The sequence below is a fragment of the Ambystoma mexicanum genome, chromosome 3q, assembly GCF_040938575.1.
Source record: "Ambystoma mexicanum isolate Mex_15411 chromosome 3q, UKY_AmexF1_1, whole genome shotgun sequence".
NCBI lineage: Eukaryota > Metazoa > Chordata > Amphibia > Caudata > Ambystomatidae > Ambystoma > Ambystoma mexicanum.
In genome coordinates this window covers 264189441-264208098 of record NC_090926.1, presented here as the reverse complement: position 1 = coordinate 264208098, position 18658 = coordinate 264189441, and the positions used below count along the sequence as shown (strand labels likewise).

Below are 18658 nucleotides of genomic sequence, written 5' to 3'. Positions count from 1 at the left end.
AGGTTAATAATTTTCACATTTTTTGTCAAACCGCACACTGAACAATTTCCCCATTTAAAATGACCACTCACTGGTGGCAAATGCCAAAGTGTTGTTTGTTGCGGAACAGAAGGTGTTTTTAACACCTTATAGGTGTGTACCAATTTGTCGCACAAGTTGGGCATACGCTTAAATGCAAAACGCGGTTTTTGCAAAGAAAAGTCTTCAGTTTGAATCACGGGCCAGTTCTTCAAGATACACTTCCATGCCATAATAAAAACACATCGTCTATGTAACGATGCCAATCTTTGATTTCTGATTTGAAGGGATTGTTTTCATGGTATACAGATTTTAATTCTAAATTATCCATGAATAGATTCGCTAGATCGGGAGCAAAGGTCGCGCCCCTGCTGGTTCCGTGTAGCTGTTGGTAAAATGTGTCTTCCACCATGAAAAAGTTATTGACCAATGCTATTCTGATGCATTCACAGATGAACTCGGAGGGGACTGTTAGGTCTTCTCTGGTTTCGAGATAAGAATGAATAACTTGAATGCATTGCAATTGGGGAATACTGTTGTATAATGATTCTACATCCAAAGTAACCAAAATATCATTTGGATCAGTGACAAGGTTGTTGATGATTTTGATCATACTAGTGGTGTCCTGAACATACAACCTCATTTTTAATACAAAAGGTCTAATGAATGAGTCTGTATAGATTGGAGAATATAAATATTGTATCATTTTCCGACGAAGAGTACATAAAATTCTTTGACCTTCCGTCGATTCTAGATGCACCCACTGCCAGCGCTACTGCTGCACCACCCTCAACCACCAATGATCTAGACCTGTTAACACAAAAGAAAAAGAAACACATTAGAACTGAGTCCCATGGCCAACTTATGGTTGAATAGCTAAAAGCGGGGGTTATCCCAGAGGGCCTACAGGTCAAAAATATTCCTCGAGTTTTCTTAGACAACCCGAAGTTCATGGTTGGTTTTAGCGGGGTGGGCAACAAATGCTCAAGGGATTGGGTTATCTCCACGCAGAAGAGGAGGCAAAACAACAAAAGAAAGACTTAGCCATCCTAGAAAAAAAGATTCTAGATGAATCCATCATTCCAGAGACTAAAACACTGCTCGACAAATTACAAGAAGAGATGGTGAAATTTAAAACACTCACCATGGACAAAAAAATCTGGAAACTAAAAAAAGACATACAAAACTATAAGGAAGAGATCACTTATCCTTATTTAGTTCCCGCCTTTTTTCAATCAATGAACGCCAACCAAGGCCCTCCACAAGGACATAATTGGCTAAGACAACAAAAATGTATTTCATTTTCAAACTCCAGCAACAGCAGTGATTCGGGCTCTGTGAATAATGCTCCCAACAACAGAGGAGGCAATTCTTCACGAGGTCAGTCTTTTCATGGACGGGGCAGAAGAGGCAAAATGCGACAACCGGCAATCGCGGGATGCGCACCCGCCAGTGGCAACCACCTCCTGAAACATGGTGACTCCAAAGTTGGGGATTCCAATTTTCAATTTAAGCCAGCACACCTTGACCCCAATTGAAATCAGCCTTTTGAGTAAAGGCTTGTCAGTTGTGCCAACCAACAGTGCAGACTTGTTTACAACAGAAATTGAGATGCGTAACTTCTTTCGCATTGTAAGACTAAAATATTTTTTTCGTGACAAAGAGTCAACAATTCACAAGACATCTAGTGTTACAGGCCTCAAACCACCATCCTCCTTTACACCATTGACATCGATGATCTCACCGGAAATTGTAAGCTTTGAGAATAAAGTACTTCGAGAGATGAGAACACTCATTAAAACAAAAAACAAATGTATTAACAACTTATCGAAGGAAGAAAAATCCGCTCTCATTGACTTGGAGAACAACGAATTATTCGTTATTAAACCGGCGGATAAAGGCGGACGTGTTGTGTTATGGTATACTCAACAATACAAAAATGAAATCCACAAACAATTGGGAAATAAACAGTTTTACAGACAGCTCCCGGGAAATCCTACCAACACCATACGGGAAGAAATCAGCAGCCTTCTGTCCCATGCATTACACGAAGGCTGGATAGATGAGGATGAAAAAGCGTTCCTTACAACAAGCCATCCCACTATCCCTGCCCTTTACTGTCTGCCAAAAATACATAAAGACGCCAGTAAACCACCAGGGCGCCCCATTGTAGCCGCAATTGGTTCATTACTCGAACCTTTGTCAATCTATACAGACTCATTCCTTAGACCTTTTGTATTAAAAATGAGGTCGTATATTCAGGACACCACTAGTATGATCAAAATCATCAACAACCTTGTCACTGATCCAAATGATATTTTGGTTACTTTGGATGTAGAATCATTATACACCAGTATTCCCCAATTGCAATGCATTCAAGTTATTCATTCTTATCTCGAAACCAGAGAAGACCTAACAGTTCCCTCCGAGTTCATCTGTGAATGCATCAGAATAGCATTGGTCAATAACTATTTCATGGTGGAAGACACATTTTACCAACAGCTACATGGAACCAGCAGGGGTGCGACCTTTGCTCCCGATCTAGCCAATTTATTCATGGATAATTTAGAATTCAAATCTGTATACCATGAAAACAATCCCTTCAAATCAGAAATCAAAGATTGGCATCGTTACATAGACAATGTGTTTTTATTATGGCATGGAAGTGAAACAACTTTGGCAGAATTCCTCATATGGTTAAATCTATAAGATCCATGCATCGAGTTTACACTGAATGTAGACCATCAAAAAAGAGATTCATAAAACACCTCAAGGTACATTAAGCACTATTCTATGTAAGAAGCCAACAGGCAAAAACACATTGCTGTCATTGAAAAGCTTCCATCCGCAATCATTGCGTGAAAATCTTCCGTTTGGTCAATTTTTGCGCATCAGGCGCAATTGTTCAACAAAAGAAGTCTTTGATTTCCACAACAATAATTTGTCACAAAGATTAAAAGAATGGGGATACCCACCATATATTATTCGACGATCATTGAAAAGGGCAAGTAACACTAATAGAGAGAAATGTCTAGAAAAACGATGCAGAGTACAAGAGGACAAAATCACATGCGTCTCCACTTTTTCTCCGATTAGTAATGACCTGCGCCGCTGTATCTTGAAGAACTGGCCCGTGATTCAAACTGAAGACTTTTCTTTGCAAAAACCGCGTTTTGCATTTAAGCGTATGCCCAACTTGCGCGACAAATTGGTACACACCTATAAGGTGTTAAAAACACCTTCTGTTCCAAACTAACAACACTTTGGCATTTGCCACCAGTGAGTGGTTATTTTAAATGCGGAAATTGTTTAGTGTGCCGTTTGACAAAAAATGTGAACATTATTAACCTAAAAGGCTTAATTTGGCACTTAAAAGGCTTTACTAACTGCAACACACCGTGGGCAATTTATACCATCATATGCCCATGTAGACTAATATACATCGGCAAGACAAAGAGACCCATAAAGCAAAGAATTTGCGAGCATCGTTCATGTGTCAAGAATCTAGTGCCTGATAAACCACTAGTGGCCCATTTTGCAAAAGCAAAACATACTGCTGAAGACATTGAATGGTTTATCATCCAAACAGTCCCAGTTCATCCCCGAGGAGGAGACCGAGACCGTAAGTTGAGACAGCTCGAACAGAAGTGGATCTACAATCTGAATACTGTTCAGGCCGGACTCGATATTGGAATTGAATGGAGCCTGTTTTTGCATAAGTAAGCCATCAATGACCTTTTATACGTTACTGTATTCCAGGTCTTTTCTTGTATATATACACATGCCCATACATCGGCAATTATAGATAGAAACCAGTTTCCTTTCGTCTTCATTATTTCAACAAGCCACCTTTGTTGTTTGTGTCTGCTTATCTCAGTATGGCAGAGACATTGAGCCAGGCCATGATTGCAGCAAGCCTTTCTTACATACTAGGCTTTTCACCTTTCTTTTTGTTCGGCCGCCCCCGCCATTTTTTATTCCAAGATGGCAGACGCATTAAATCAGACCGAGTGTATAGCGTGGGTCTAGTTAGTTCCACACGCGAGCACTAGAATATCCGGCAGCCACAGGGTTAGACCCTTGTGAAACGACCACAGCGTTCGAGCGTGAGAATTATTGTCAACAATTGTTCACAAAGGTATTTATTTTAGATAATGTGCTTCTGCAATACTCGGGGTTAGCCTTCATCTACCAACTACCAGCTGTTATATCTCGGCATTTTCATTAACAGATTGGGCGAACATCGTATCCAGACACTATTTTGACAAGACACGCGCAAATACGTCCGCGGCTTGCCGAAGTTAACAAAAGCACATTTGGCTTTTGCTGAAAAGGTACTCATTTATTTTTCAGAAAACAGCATTGATTGTTTTTTCTAAGACACAATTGCGAGATTCACTTTAAAACAACAAAGGTGCAATTTAAAGTTATCAAAAATGTCTCCTTTTGTCCCGGCGCTGTTTGTTTAAATAAGTAGACAGAGAACATCTAACACTAAAAGCCCCCCTCTCTCCTCCCCCCCTTCCTTTTTCAGATATGACAAACCGAGAAGTCATATAAAATCAATAATTGGAAATACAAACTTTCAAAGCTCATTTTCTTTTCCAGTTCTAATTATTGTGAAGATTCACAGTACGGACAACTAAAATTGTGTCCAGACTTGCACCAAATTTGAAGCCACACATGTCCATCAAGCAATTGAAAGGTTAGTGGAATCCGTTGCATGTGCACACCAATAGAGACACCACACTCTGATTATTTTTTATCATGTTACCAACACGGCCTTTTCGTTTTGGTTTTTAGATTGCCATTCGTGAAGGGCATAAACCAATGAACCACCTTTGACATTTCACTCCGGGTATTTTTATACAAAGTCCTGAAGACGGGTCCAGCACACATCCGATAGCATCTCAACAATCGGCTACAGTGTTTTCTCTTGTTTAATCAATGTTGCTAGGACCTAGAAACACACTTCTCGGTGTCGACAGAGTCATGGACAAGCTAATTGTAACTTGAAGTTATATGAAACATGATGCTCACCTCACACCTTTACTAACCCCACAACATCGTCACTAAAAGATGATTGTGTCAAGTTCAAAGAAATAGTTTCTGGTTGAAAACATTGACTTTCACTGTATGTTTTTTATGTGATGTTATGTATAATGCATTTTTTGTCTTTTTTAACATAAATTCTATTGAGTGTTTTGTATCTACAAATTAAAAATGTATATCTCTATTGTTTCTGTCGCTACTAATTAACCGACATGAATGGTAGCACATTATGCAACTAAACAGACCTAATACGTGCGTAGGCGGGTAGCTGTTCCTGTGGCACTTTTTTCTGTTTATGTTCACAGTAGTCCTCTGCCGCACAGCCCCCTAAAAAAAGAGGACTTTTCAGCTCTAATTCCTTTGTTTCAATGTTTATACACAGGCCATTTTCGTTGACACATAATCCAAGGGCATTTAGTTTCCTCTGTAGACCACTTGGTGTTAAATCTAAAAGAATGAAGTCATCAGCGTAAAGTAGATGACTTATGTGCGCACCATTTATTTTTGGTGAGAAGGATACAATTCCATTAAATATTTGGTCAATATCAGAGAGAAACAGATTGGAAATGATTGCCGCTAAAGGGCAACCTTGTTTAACGCCTCGTTGCGTTTGGATTGGGGTAGATAGTTTACCCGATCGATCAAGCCTGACTCTGTTAGTAGTGTTGGTATGCAGGTCCTTTATTGCTCGAGAACACTTGCGGGACACTTCCATTTGGTCAACTTAGTCCACAGCAATTCGCGATCGATGCTATCAAAGGCATGTGACAAGTCGATTGTATTGAGATAGATCTTACTCTTAGTTCGTATAGCTTCCATTTTCAAGATGTTAACAGTTAGGAGATTTAAACTACATCCAACTCCCTTGACAAAGCCAGTTTGCCGTAAATCAGTGCGTTTTTCCTCGGTTTGCCAAGATGTTTGTTTAGGACATCAAGAAGTGCAATCGGACAGTAGTCTTTGGGTTTCGCCTAATGCCCTTTTTAAACACTGGCACAATGATTGCAGTTTTCCATGAAGTCGGTGTTGCATATTCAGTTGTGATATTCCTAAACAAGGCGTAGCAAAACTTTGCTCACATCTCGGGATTCTCTTTGAGTATGAAGTTTGTGAGCCCATCCGGTCCAGGAGCCCGCTATGTACTTAGTTTGTTGATTATCACAACAATGTCCTCTTTCGCAAAGTTCAGGTCCCACTGCTGTAACATGGGCATTGAGGGATTTTGCACTGAGCTTTTTTTTCCGTGTATAGGAGTTTGCAGTGGGTTACCCAGTTGTTTTTGGTTACCATTTAGTTTGCAATGCCGCTAGTGGGCCAGCTTAATCGTTAATCAGACACCAAAAGTCACGGGTATTGTTGATCATTTTCAAAAGCATCCCTTCAGCGTCATTCTGTGTCATCGTAATTTTGTGTGTTTTTAAGCCAGTTTGTATAGGCTTGTTTTATGATTTTGCTCCTACAGACATTGCCAGCGTCTAGCGTTTTACAACATGCTCTGATATGTCGCATTTTGCACTTTCTTTAGAAGAACCTCAAGGTCAAAGGCATGAGTATTTTTAAAGCTGCAGTTTTTAAGCCCATGGTTTTTTTCCTTGTAATTTTCCAGAATTTGTCGATATTCAAGATGGCAATTTCCATTCTGGTAGGCAAAAATTATTGTTTTTGTCTCTTCCACAGTCAATCGTAGGTGAACGCGGGTTGATTCCACAACTATATCATGGCTCCATTTTTTCATTCCGTTCACATCTGGAGCAGCAATGGATAGTAGTACCAGGTTATGATCACTTTCCGCCGTGTACTTTACATGTAAGGTCTGGACAATTATGTGCACACTTTCCGAGACAAAAAAATAGTCTAAGATGGATTCCTGGGTGTGTCTCTTCCATGTCGCCCTTGCCAGAGTGTCACCTGTGATGTTCCCATTCAGCATATACATATTTCTGCTTTGCATCTCTGTAGACAATTGCCGGGCAACCTTTGAAAGGGCTAAGATGATTTGCAGGGTTGTTTTGTGTGTCTCCACATAACTACATTTTTGCCCTCCCTTCCCTTTCATAAACAAGATCTATAATGGTCGTTATTTGGTCAATAAAAGCCAGCAGTAGCCTTGTTTTACCCGTATATCTTAATGATATACAGATGGTCCTTCTTCTCTTTGTTAGAAGCTTAAGTCTGCAGCAATGTCGTCTGAATGTAAGGTGTAGGCTTCACTGATTTTATATCCTGAGTTTTTACGCACTAAGGTCATAAGGCCATCCATGGGTCTTCCCTTAGATTTTTTGATGGCAGGATTGAAGGCAATTTCAAATGCATCTATGATCGGACAGCCAGGTTTCTTGTGCACACATTATATCAATGTTGTCCAGCCAGTTGGATTGGAGCAGATGTACATGCCCTCGCGTATTCCAACTTGCTACAGTGGTGGAGACCTTATGCAGTGTATCATGGCACTAGCTTTGCTTTTGATCTGTCAATGCTGTTGACAGCCAACTCCAATCATGGTCACTCCCACCCACAGAAGGAAGCCATGGGTGCCATGATTAGATGGTTCATATGAGAGTTAATCTTCTGAGCAAAGGTGATTTTAATTTGATTGATGGACTGAGGTAACACAGGATTAGGTTGAGAGGCATTTCTTACAGATGCCATCTATTGGCTGGGTTTCTTTAAGCATGCGTGGCGGACATCATTTTTTCGCATAACTGTACATTATTTCCTATGTTTCCTAGACGATTTTGCTCCGTCGTGATCAGGTTCTCTTTGTTGTCACTTGTCTTCAAGTGGGCTTCTGTGATGTCAAATCCCATTGAGATTAGAGCCGGTGCTGCCTCTACTAGAAAATTACATCTGATTTGTGAATCAATTTGTAGACGTACTACATCATTTTGTTTGTCATTGAAGAAATACACACATTTTATGATGTTTGTCTCAATAATTCGCAGAGTTGGTACATAGTGTATAATAAGCGCAGCACATTATTTCGGTTTAGTGTCAATTCATCTTTATGTTCGATGCGTTCTAGTACCAAACAGTATTTATAGTGTTTGGTGTTCGCTGTATTGTCTTCTGGAATTAAAGGGCCATGCCCCCGGCCATCCCGGTCAAAGCACTCTTGTTGTGCTAAGTGCACAGGAGCTCTGTTGTTTACAGAGTCTTGTTGTGCTCGTAAGGTCCACTTTTTGTTGTAAGAACGTATTTGGTTTTGCAGCTCTCGGAGCGGACCATAGACTATGCTGTTAGAAGGACACTCCTGCAGGGCCAAGTGCATCCACTAACTTTTCTCGTTTCTGGCACATAGTCATAAACAGCGGGCTGTCCGGTATCTCAAGATTAGGATCTATACTCACCGCAACTAGAGTACACACTTGAGGGGTTGAGGCAGCACCTGATGTCAGATGTGCAGACACGTGTTGGGCCTCTTCCGTCAGGTCAACCGGAGTGTCAAATACAGATGGAGGCTCAATTGTCACGTCATCCTCATAAGTTGAAAATCAAGTAAATTAATTGCGTTTTCACTGTTAGCGGTTGGTGCAAGAACAACTTCTGCTGGATTTTGTGCCGCTGAATCAGGTTCTTTTAAGGGTACCCTCTTGTTTAGATTCCCACGTAGCTCAGCCGGCACTCGTTCTTTTGAGGTTTTGCTTCCATTTTGGTCTCGTGATGAATCAGCCTGTGAGATCATATACACAGCTTTGATATAGCAGACTTCTACAGGACAATTGGAAGAAAAATCTACTTATATGACAAAATATGTCCCATCCAACAGGACGACTCTGGGCTCAGGAACAAATCCAACTTTAATCCCAGAGATAATGAAATGCCACCATCCATTTAGACATTTGAGAAATGTATAAAACATAAGATGAAAAAAGTGCAAGACAGCTCACTACAGTAGAGACACAATCTCTCCCCGGGTGAACGCAAAGCCCTCAAGACTCTAGCTAACAACAAATCTTTGGTCATAAAGTCGGCAGATAAGGGTGGAGGTATAGTAGCCCAAAGCACAGACCAATATAAAAAAAAAGGTCATGTCACTGCTGAATGAAGAAGTTAACTACAAAAAACTGAAAAAGGATCCTACAGCGGAGATCAAAAAGAAAAAACAGGAGATAACTCAATTTGCAGCAGGAAAAACTGGATCTCCGACAAAGAGGAAGCATTTTTGAATACATCTGAAGGCAGAACCCCGGCATTCTACACCCTCCCGAAACTGCATAAAAACAGTACATCTCCGCGAGGCAGACCCATTGTCTCGGGCTGCGGCTCTATATTGGAACCAATCGGGAAGTTTATTGACTATTTTCTCAAACCTCTGAGCCAGGCAACCCCTAGTTACTTGAGGGATACCATGGCCACCATAATCAAATTTGAGCATTGGCCTTTCAATCCAGCAGAAGATCAATTGGTCACCATGAACATTAACAGTTTATATACCAGCATTCCACAAGACTCAGCCATTGAATGCATCAGATTCCACCTGACTCACCATGTGACCGAAAACAGGGTACCCACCAATTTCGTAGTGGAACTATTAGAATTGGCTCTCGCTAACAACTTTTTACCTACAAACCAGCGGAACAGCAATGGGGGCCGTGTTCGCCCCGAGCATGGCATCATTTTTATGGCAGAATATGAATACAATTATGTACTAAACATCTCTTACCCATTGCTAGATAACATTCTACTGAGGCATTGTTACATTGATGATATCTGATTCAGATATTATATTCATTTGGAAAGGACAAAGTAACACCCTGCAAGATTTCTTCAACTAGATTAATCTTCACACAGAAGAAATCAAGTTCACCATGAACAACAACATGGAAATTAACTTTTTGGATCTCACCATCAGACCAAGAAACAACAAATTGGAGTGGACCATGTCCAAATAAGAAACAGATCGTTTCGCCATTCTACATTACAAAAGTTACCATCCTAAAAATCTAAGAGACAATTTGCCATTTGGCCAATTTCTAAGAGTCCGCAGGAACTGCACGGAAATATGAGAATTTAGAACTCATTGTTCGGCGCTACAAAACAAGTTGACCACAAGAGGCTACCCTAAGAAATTGTTAAAAAATACATAAAAGAGGGCCAGATTCATGCCCAGAGAATCCCTACTGGTCACCTCAAACACAGAATACCTCCAAAGAACATATCATGACATGTGTTACAACATTTGGGCCCAACACTACCAAACTCAAGGGGATGATAAGAAAATTCTGGCCCCTGGTGCAATCAAGTTTACCCAACAAACCAATACTGAGAATGGCATTGAAGAGATCCAAAAATCTAAAGGATATGCTCACCCATGCCAGAATGAGAAAAAGTAACATCAGATCATCAATGTGTAACTTAAGAGAAATCCATGGACACTATCCATGTGGAAATTGCACCGCATGCAAAGTGACCAGAAAAATGACCTAATTCACCTTGGGGAGCAAGGACTGTCAACTATGCCATTTTCCCAATTGCAAATCATTCAATGTTATTTACATCATTGAATGTCCGTGTGGCCTTAGTTATGTGGGCCAGACATCCAGACCCATCCACAAAAGAATTGGTGAACATCGATCCAGAATCAGGTGCAAAATCCATACAGCACCACTGGTACCCCATTTTCTTGAATTTCATTATGGCCCCGATCATTTTTTATGGTGGGTGGTGGAAAACGTACTGACTACTAGCAATGTTACCAATGCACTAAACTTCAAAGAATACTGGTGGATGTTTTAATTGAAATCTACATCCACAGGAATCAATGAGGCAGAACCAACTGGCAGGTACACATGAGGAGCTAGCCCATTTCGGCTTGTCAGCACTATACTGTCCCCCCCCCAGCCTATTTCCCGTGCAGGGCAGGCCCTGCTTTCCTTGCCTCCCTCACAAGCCAGGGCACGACTCTAGGCTACATTCATTCTGGCGCTGCCAGCCCCTGGCCCTTACCAACACAGCCCCGCCGGCACCCCAGCCCCAGTGGTATGCCGTAGGACTCATCAGCCACACAAGGACCGCCTCGCCTTCCTCTCACTGACATTCTTTGTTCTACTCCACCTCTCCACACAGTGAGCCTACCTTTTTGCTCACGGCACACCAGCAAGGCATTATTCACATTTGCCCACCACCTGCATCTGACATTTCACATCATTGTGCTCAGCTAGTGCACGTTTCTTTGCCCGCGCGCATAGACCGTTCCCCATATCCTCGGGACACTGGTCCATGCCGCGTCTGCGCACTTTGTGGCTCTCTACAAATCACAAACTCTGACACTTTTGTCCCAGGCAGCAGACCCACGCTCACTCCAACCGGTTGCCATAACAACGGAACACGGTTTCATGAGGCGCATGCACCCAAAGGAGACTTTTCTCTCCTTTACCCATGCGCAGTGCAGCTTTGTGACACAGCTCCATTTTGTGGCAGCCGCCACCACTGGATACCCGCTGCTGTTCATCACACAGGACTTGCTCCTTATCTCGGTAAACCCACGCCGACACCCCCCCCTCTTTGCTGTCTGTATGAACCTGGTGTGCGCTGCTGCCAAAGATTTACAAGGCAAACAGGTAACCGAATGGAAACCATTTTTCTTCCCAGTATATGGGGCTGTTAGTATAGCATCATGCCGCAGTCTCCTGCCTCTAACTTAAGACACGCAGCATTTTCTCTACCCCCAGTGCCATTGTTGCTGGAGAGCCCGCACCAGGACTCATGAAAGCCCAAAGCCATGTGCCTTTCAACTATAGCCCTTTCAAGCCAGTAAGCGCCCTCCCTTGGTGCAGCTCTTTTTAAGGTTAGTGGAGTATTGGAAACTGTGATAACCTGACAGAACTTTGGTTGTCATCACTGTGTTTATACCTTCTGTACATATATCTACCAACTGCTTTTTGCAGCACATTTTAAAATATTCTGTTATACTCACCTTCCCCCTCACTTGTCCTTTGTCTAGGGGAGTCCTTGGCTCCAGAAGAAGGCTGTTCCTTACCCAAAGCCGAAATGTCTGTGGAACCCTGCACCCATGGTGCCCTTGTGTTCCATCATTTGATCTTTGAACCAAGATTCATTTCCTTGACGTCGACCTGCTACAAGTTCATCCTTTAGCCTGGCTTTGGTAGACCTACTCATTTTGTCTCCCACCCAGTCCTGCTTTTCTGGGAAGATAAAACTGCATACAATTGAAATGTACTTACAGGACAACAATATGTATGGTTTAGCATTTCCAGCATATTTGTTTTGTATCACTGCTTTTAATTAATTGATGTTTTTGCAATGCATATGGTGGATTCATCCCTTTAAATTGTCTATTTATTGTTGTCCACCACTTTCTTTTATACCACTTTGGATTATATACTAATGCAGATAGGTATAACTATGCTACCCCCCCTGCAAGTGTACAATGTTTGATACTTTTTGTATATTTAAACTACTTTGCATAGAATACTCAAAACAATAATAAAGAACACAGCAATACAAAAAGCTGTAGAACAACATTTAACTTGAGTGTATGTTTGTATAATGTACATCTATCCACCACATGGCAAATAGTAATGTTTTCTGTGGAGGTTTTCTGCACACAGTTAAATCCATTTGCATTTAAATTATTGCAATTTTGAACTATCACAGGCAGGGCGCCGCCCCCTGTGCCAATTGATATTTCAAAGGAACTTTCTATAGTCATTTGAGATTCTTCCTTTCATCGGATCAGAAAGACTACAGCATTTCGACTGTTTAATGGAGTGTTCTCAGAGCTCAAGTCTATTGCACTACCAGTTGGTCCTATGCCTTCAGCAGAGGTAGTCAGGAGTTGCATGTCCAAATTTGCCTGGTTACTTGCAGATTGTACACCTTTTAGGGCGTCAGCAAAGGACACTAAGTCCTCGTCATATAGAGGCTGCTGTTCCTTTCCTCTCAATGTTTCCCCAGGTACGCTCGTCGGAGTAAAGGTAGCTGGGGTAGGCAACTCATGTTTATTCATGTCTAGTCCAAAACTTGGGTGCCCCGCTGTACATAATTCCTTCTCATAGCTTTAGGTGGATCCTTCAGAGGCGTAGGGGTCTTGTCAGGCAGAACTTGGTGTTCATGTCAGTTTGTTTTCCTCTTGTATTGAAGTCTTCTTGCAACCGTCACTGGCAGCATTGATAAGGTTCGATGTGCAGTGGTATTCGTGGTTACTAGTCGCAGACAGCACGTTACACTTGTGAGGTTTTAAAAGGAACAGCGCTTCTTTGGCTACCTCTGCCAAGCGTTTTTTGTCGTTGCTGTTCCGTTTTTGGTCTGCAAGCATAGCAAGAGAGGAGTCAATTTTATTTGTTTCGTAGATTGTCTGTTTAAATAAGTTATCACACTCTAAATTCACCATCTTAGAGTTCATTAAGGCAACAAGAGTATTTAAGTCATTCATGCTCTCTTTTATGTGCTGATACATTTTGATGAATGGGCAAAACGTCATGGACATAGAGGATGGCAGCACAGGTAGTAAGTCTTGAATAATTGTTTTGACGATGTCATCAAAAGTAAGCTGGACCTCAGTCCTACGAAAATGAGGCTTGTGCTGGAGCCGCCTTATTTTTGGAAAGTCTCTGTAAGGGATGACTCGCTGGATGAGACGTCAGATGATGATTCGGAGCTGTAATGTGGCGCAGCCACGTGGGTGTTTTTGCTTTGATTCCTCCACTTTGCTCACTCGGCAGAGAAGTTTGGCGAACATTCAGTATTTCTATATTCTGTTTTTGTGACACTTTGTTGTGAACAATTTATCCCAGTAAAGTCGCTGTCATCGGAGCACCTGCGTTTGAAAGGGCCACTATGGCACATTTTTGCAGGTGACTTTCCCATTTTGTCACTCATGCTAATTTCACAGTTTAGCGCATTCCCTTCAACTGGTTGACCAGTTTTTTCCCCAGTTCTCGATTGGTTAAGTTTGGTTAAGTCCTGTAGTAATTTATTAACCACTTCCAATGAGTTTTTCCTTGTGGCTTTTTTTGGAGAGAAAGAGCGCCTTTGAACATCATCAGTCAGGCCAGTGATATCAAAAGCGGTGATGCCTTGTGCCTGATCATTTGCTGTAGGATGAACTGCAATGGCTAGATTTAGCCTGGGAGTCTGTGACACTGTCTTGCATGTTTCCTGAGTAGTACTCAGTGCATTGTATATAGTCTGGTCACAGAGACTTTGATCTGTATGAGGATTAGAAGGCAGGCAGCTTCTTACGACATTTAGGGTTTGCGCTTCACTAGTCTGTGCAAACTTGGCATCCTGCCGTAGCTCATTAGAGGGGCGTAGAGCCATGATGCAATTAAGTGTGTTTGCAAATAACTCATTGAAAACCTCGTTGTGTAATCCGTTTTGTGATCCGTTGCTTTGTGGAGGATACATGAATTTAGACGTGGCATTGCTCGATTTTATCAAAGTAACACCAGAATGTTTCAATACGTCCTCAACCTGCCCTGGGCACTGGGGCAAGTACTGAGCCTCCGAGGTAGACACAGGAGATTTCGAGACTGAAAAGAAAGGTGTTTGGGCTAGTGAAAGGACAATTTTTTCCCACTTTCCAGCAAAAAGTTCAACACACTGCAAAGGCTTGAAAGCACGCCACGCAAGCACTCGCAGGGTTGGAAAAAACAAGTCAAAGGTGCAAGGAGCCTTCCAGTTCGCGTCCATTACTAAGGAAGTATCAGTAACTGCTGAATCTGCCAGAGAGACACTTTGGATCATGCCTGTCATCTGCCACATGGGGAGCTGATTATTTGGAGGTCTCAGGCCGAATATTTTCACTATCATTGATTGCCTCAGAATGGTTTGCCACACAGTCACAATTTAGCATGGCAGAATACCTCAGGCATGTACTTACTTGAGAATGTGGCACTCCTCCTGTAGTGAGGGCTGTAACGGCTCCCAGCGTGCCTCTCCGCACTTGTTGCCGTGTTTGGGGAAACAGTGACTGTGAGTGTCTTGAGTTAGAGCGTCGGGCTGGCTGCGAGGTTGAACATGCATCCTGTTTCTTCCCTGCCACTGGTTCCTCCATTCCTCCCAGACTCCAAGAACCTGCTCACTGCGCATTCGTTCTGCGAAGAGTCCGTCTTTATGGTAGAAGCTGAAGTTTGCTCCGCCTCCAGGCACGTGCAACAGAACAGGTGTGCAGCAATGGGTATTACCCAAATTGTTCGTTTACAATTGTTCGAATGAACAATTGACCGAATTTAAAGGGTCACAATTGACCTTTTCACAATTGACCATATATATATATATATATGTGTGTGTTTTGGGGGGTTTAGCGTTGGGTGGGGGCGGGGGGGTTACCCCCACATATGTTAGACTCTGCTGACTCTTTTAGCCAAGCTCTGCATAACTCCTGACCAGACGAAACCATGCCTTGGGCTCCTTCCCCTTCATCTTGCATGGACAGCTGGGTTCTTTCTTCAGGAGGCATTTTGTGGCTGCAACTCTCTGAGGTAGAATGTGCCACTTAATCTCTGAAACCAAGCACTCCTACTTCATGATGCCACTAAATGGCTGTACCCTTTGTTTAATGCTTCATCTTTGTCGTGGGCCCCTGGTTCCATTCTCCATGTGTGGAGACCTCTAGCTTTTTCTTCAAGCCATGTCCTGTGACCCCCGACTAGGGTCACTGTTGCTGATTCTTAATTTCCGAGTCACTGTTAATAGGCCTGCATGCCTTCTGGGCATCCCGCTGGCCTCACTGGTCTGTTCCCCTGGGATCCGGGTCTACATTTACACCCTACATACCCTCCACTAAGGTTCTTCACTCATAGAACTGTATTTATTTCTTCATGGGAGAGGGAGGAGAACCTCTGTTGGTGGTGCCTATTCTCACCTGTGAGAGGAGTGGAATAGGGGTTCTTCCATGGTTGAAGGATGCCATATTGAGCTCCAAGAACTGAGTAGCAAGCTTCCCTGCTTGCGCTCTTAACTAATTCAATTTCCAGTCTCTCTTCCTGGAGAGGTCTTCTCTGCCTCTGAACTGGTATTACCCAAATTGACCTTTTACAATTGACCTAATTATAGTGGTCCTAATTGACCTTCACAATTGACCTTTATATTATTTTAGTTATTTTATATATGTATTGGGTTGGTTTTGGATTATAAGTAATATAAGGGGATTGGGTGGGGAGTTGCAGGGGGTTTTGGATTGGGTGGGGGGGTTACTCCGCTTATGTCCTAATTGACCTTTTGAATTAGGTCAATTCTCCCGAGGTCAATTGTGAAAAGGTCAGTTAGTATACATCCTCTGAACTGGTTGCAGGGCCTGCGTGTAAGCATCATTCTTAACTCAATAGGTTAACATTGGCTCAATAATTCCTACTAGCCATAGGCTTAATATTGGGGCTTCTGAGTAATAGTGTTTGAAGCCTGTGAGCCTCACACAATGTCCATTCAGATATTGTGGACTTGTTTGAACATTCCATGGTTGTGTGAGGCCAGATTCTCACATTTTTCAGATTTTGAAAGTGACTGGAATGTAAAGTCAGATTTTATATTAGTTATCATTGTGACCAACACCAATGCATAATACCAGCAATTGAGGCATTACTCCATATATTGCCAAAACTAACTATACAAGTTTTCATTTTACTGCTCATTTAATTTGCCCAGCAAATGTGAACACAGTGTTGTGATCTTTTGCATAGATATACCAGTGTGACATCTTTCTGATAACTCTGTACCCAAGCAGCAGACTATTACATACTGTACAGGGTTAAGAATAGAACGCAGATCATTTGATAACTGTCATTTTGCCATTCAAATCCTTAAAATTAAGGCCCATGGCTACTTTGAAGTCTATAAGCAAAGGCTCCCATTTAGGTGCATGTAGTTCTGGAGAAAATAATGTAATTTCATAATCCTTGACCCAGAATGAAGTTATTTTGAGACTGAAAGTGGGCGAATCAACTCTGAATCTGATCTCCTTACAGTTCTACCCTCTGAACTGAGTTCCTTTTAGATGATGGATGCCAAAGCTGGATCCAACACTCAGACTAAAACTCTGCACCAGAAACTTGTGCTTATTTATTAAAAGCATTTTTTACAAAACACTTGGCACTGCAATCTGTGGAAAACCAATTTGACTCTTGGAACCTCTGCTGAGTAACACTAGCCTGCACCTTAATCTCAGTGAAAATGAAATCTACCACCAAGAGCCAGAAAGTGACAAAACCCTCAACCCCACTCTCACCCCAAGCAACCCTCATTTGCTCAACTACCTCATCACTACTAAAATCATGCATCCTGGCACCTCCCACACTCCTTCAGACAACCTCCGAGGTCTAGTGTATTTAACACATTCAGACCCTATCCGTTTTCTATCAACAACCATGCTGTTCATTTTTACACTCCACAATCTGGAGGTTGCCCATATGGCTGACCTGCCTGGTTGGTACCAACCACAAACACTTGGAGGTTTTCATATGGACACCGAAAAAAGGATATGTCAGACCTGCATCCATCAACACCAATGTTTTGTGCGTCTTCCTGCCCGCTATCCGGCTATCCAGCTAAATATTCCTGTACTCCTTGCTTACAGAGCCTTGTGCACCGAGACCAAAATTATTGCCAGAATGGCACTATATAAGACCACTTTACATTACATTGCATGTCATCCGGAGAGGCTTTAAGCTCCATCAATGAACTTGAGAGCAAGGAAGCAAAAACCAAATAAGAGATTAATGGATACAGCAGAGGATTAACAGAGGAGATCCGGAATAGAGTACAGTGAACTATCCTCCTATAAACAGGCATTCTAATATGGATGCACAATCCATGGAGACAAGGTGACCTATTTGAAGGTGAGGAAGAACTATTAGACTAACAGCATTGTATTTTGGAATACAGGGTAGTCTTCCCCAGAACATTTAGAGAACCCAGTCATGTAATATGAAAATAATCCAGCGTCATACATTGCAATGCTGAAAAGTGCAACTTCCCAAGTACAATAGAAGTCGACTACAGCAAATGATAAATTCTTAATTTATTTGTGGAAACGCCATATGCCACTCAAAATGGAAATCTCTTGTCCTGCACTTATTCTGCTGTTGGGGCGGAGGGCCTGGACATGTGTGTAGTGGCAGACACCATATGTACCATTCAATCTCTCAAGGGTGTTCCACTCCTGCTGTCTCATGTGTTTTTGTTGTGCTTTCTTGAATAGAGCTAACAGTGGCTGACCGAAGACAGAAACGGGAGATCCGGCAGCTGGAGCAGGAACTGCACAAGTGGCAGGTCTTAGTAGACAGCATCACAGGTGAGTACAATCAATTTACAGTACTGTCAGTGTACCGTTGCCCAGCTCCTTGTTTACTCAGATTACTTTGCTACTACAGAGTGTCTAGACTCTATGGGTGCTACCACAGGGTCAGCTGCTGGGCCCACACTTTTCAAAAGTAGTCCAGCCTCCCAGTGCTATTGCACGGATTCTAATTCTTTGAAGGTTGCCTTTGGGGTCAAAGAGAGCATTGTCCGATTCATCACGGTCCCAAGAGGGATACGACCACAGAGGATTCGATCTCTCAGGAGCACTTTTGCAGGCAGTACAATACATTTCCTGATGAGCACCATCTTGGAATATGCCTGGGGTTAC

The 18658-nt window shown here is 42.3% G+C and overlaps 1 protein-coding gene across 2 annotated transcripts in view; it reads left to right on the top strand.

Annotated features, from left to right (window-relative positions):
• MCRS1 (microspherule protein 1) overlaps positions 1-18658 on the top strand; it is a 700973-nt gene that overhangs the window by 451543 nt on the left and 230772 nt on the right. For both annotated transcript variants that reach the window (XM_069653718.1, XM_069653719.1), the window contains one exon: positions 18230-18322. In XM_069653718.1, the coding sequence (XP_069509819.1) occupies positions 18230-18322 (93 nt within the window). The remainder of the gene's footprint in view (positions 1-18229; positions 18323-18658) is intronic.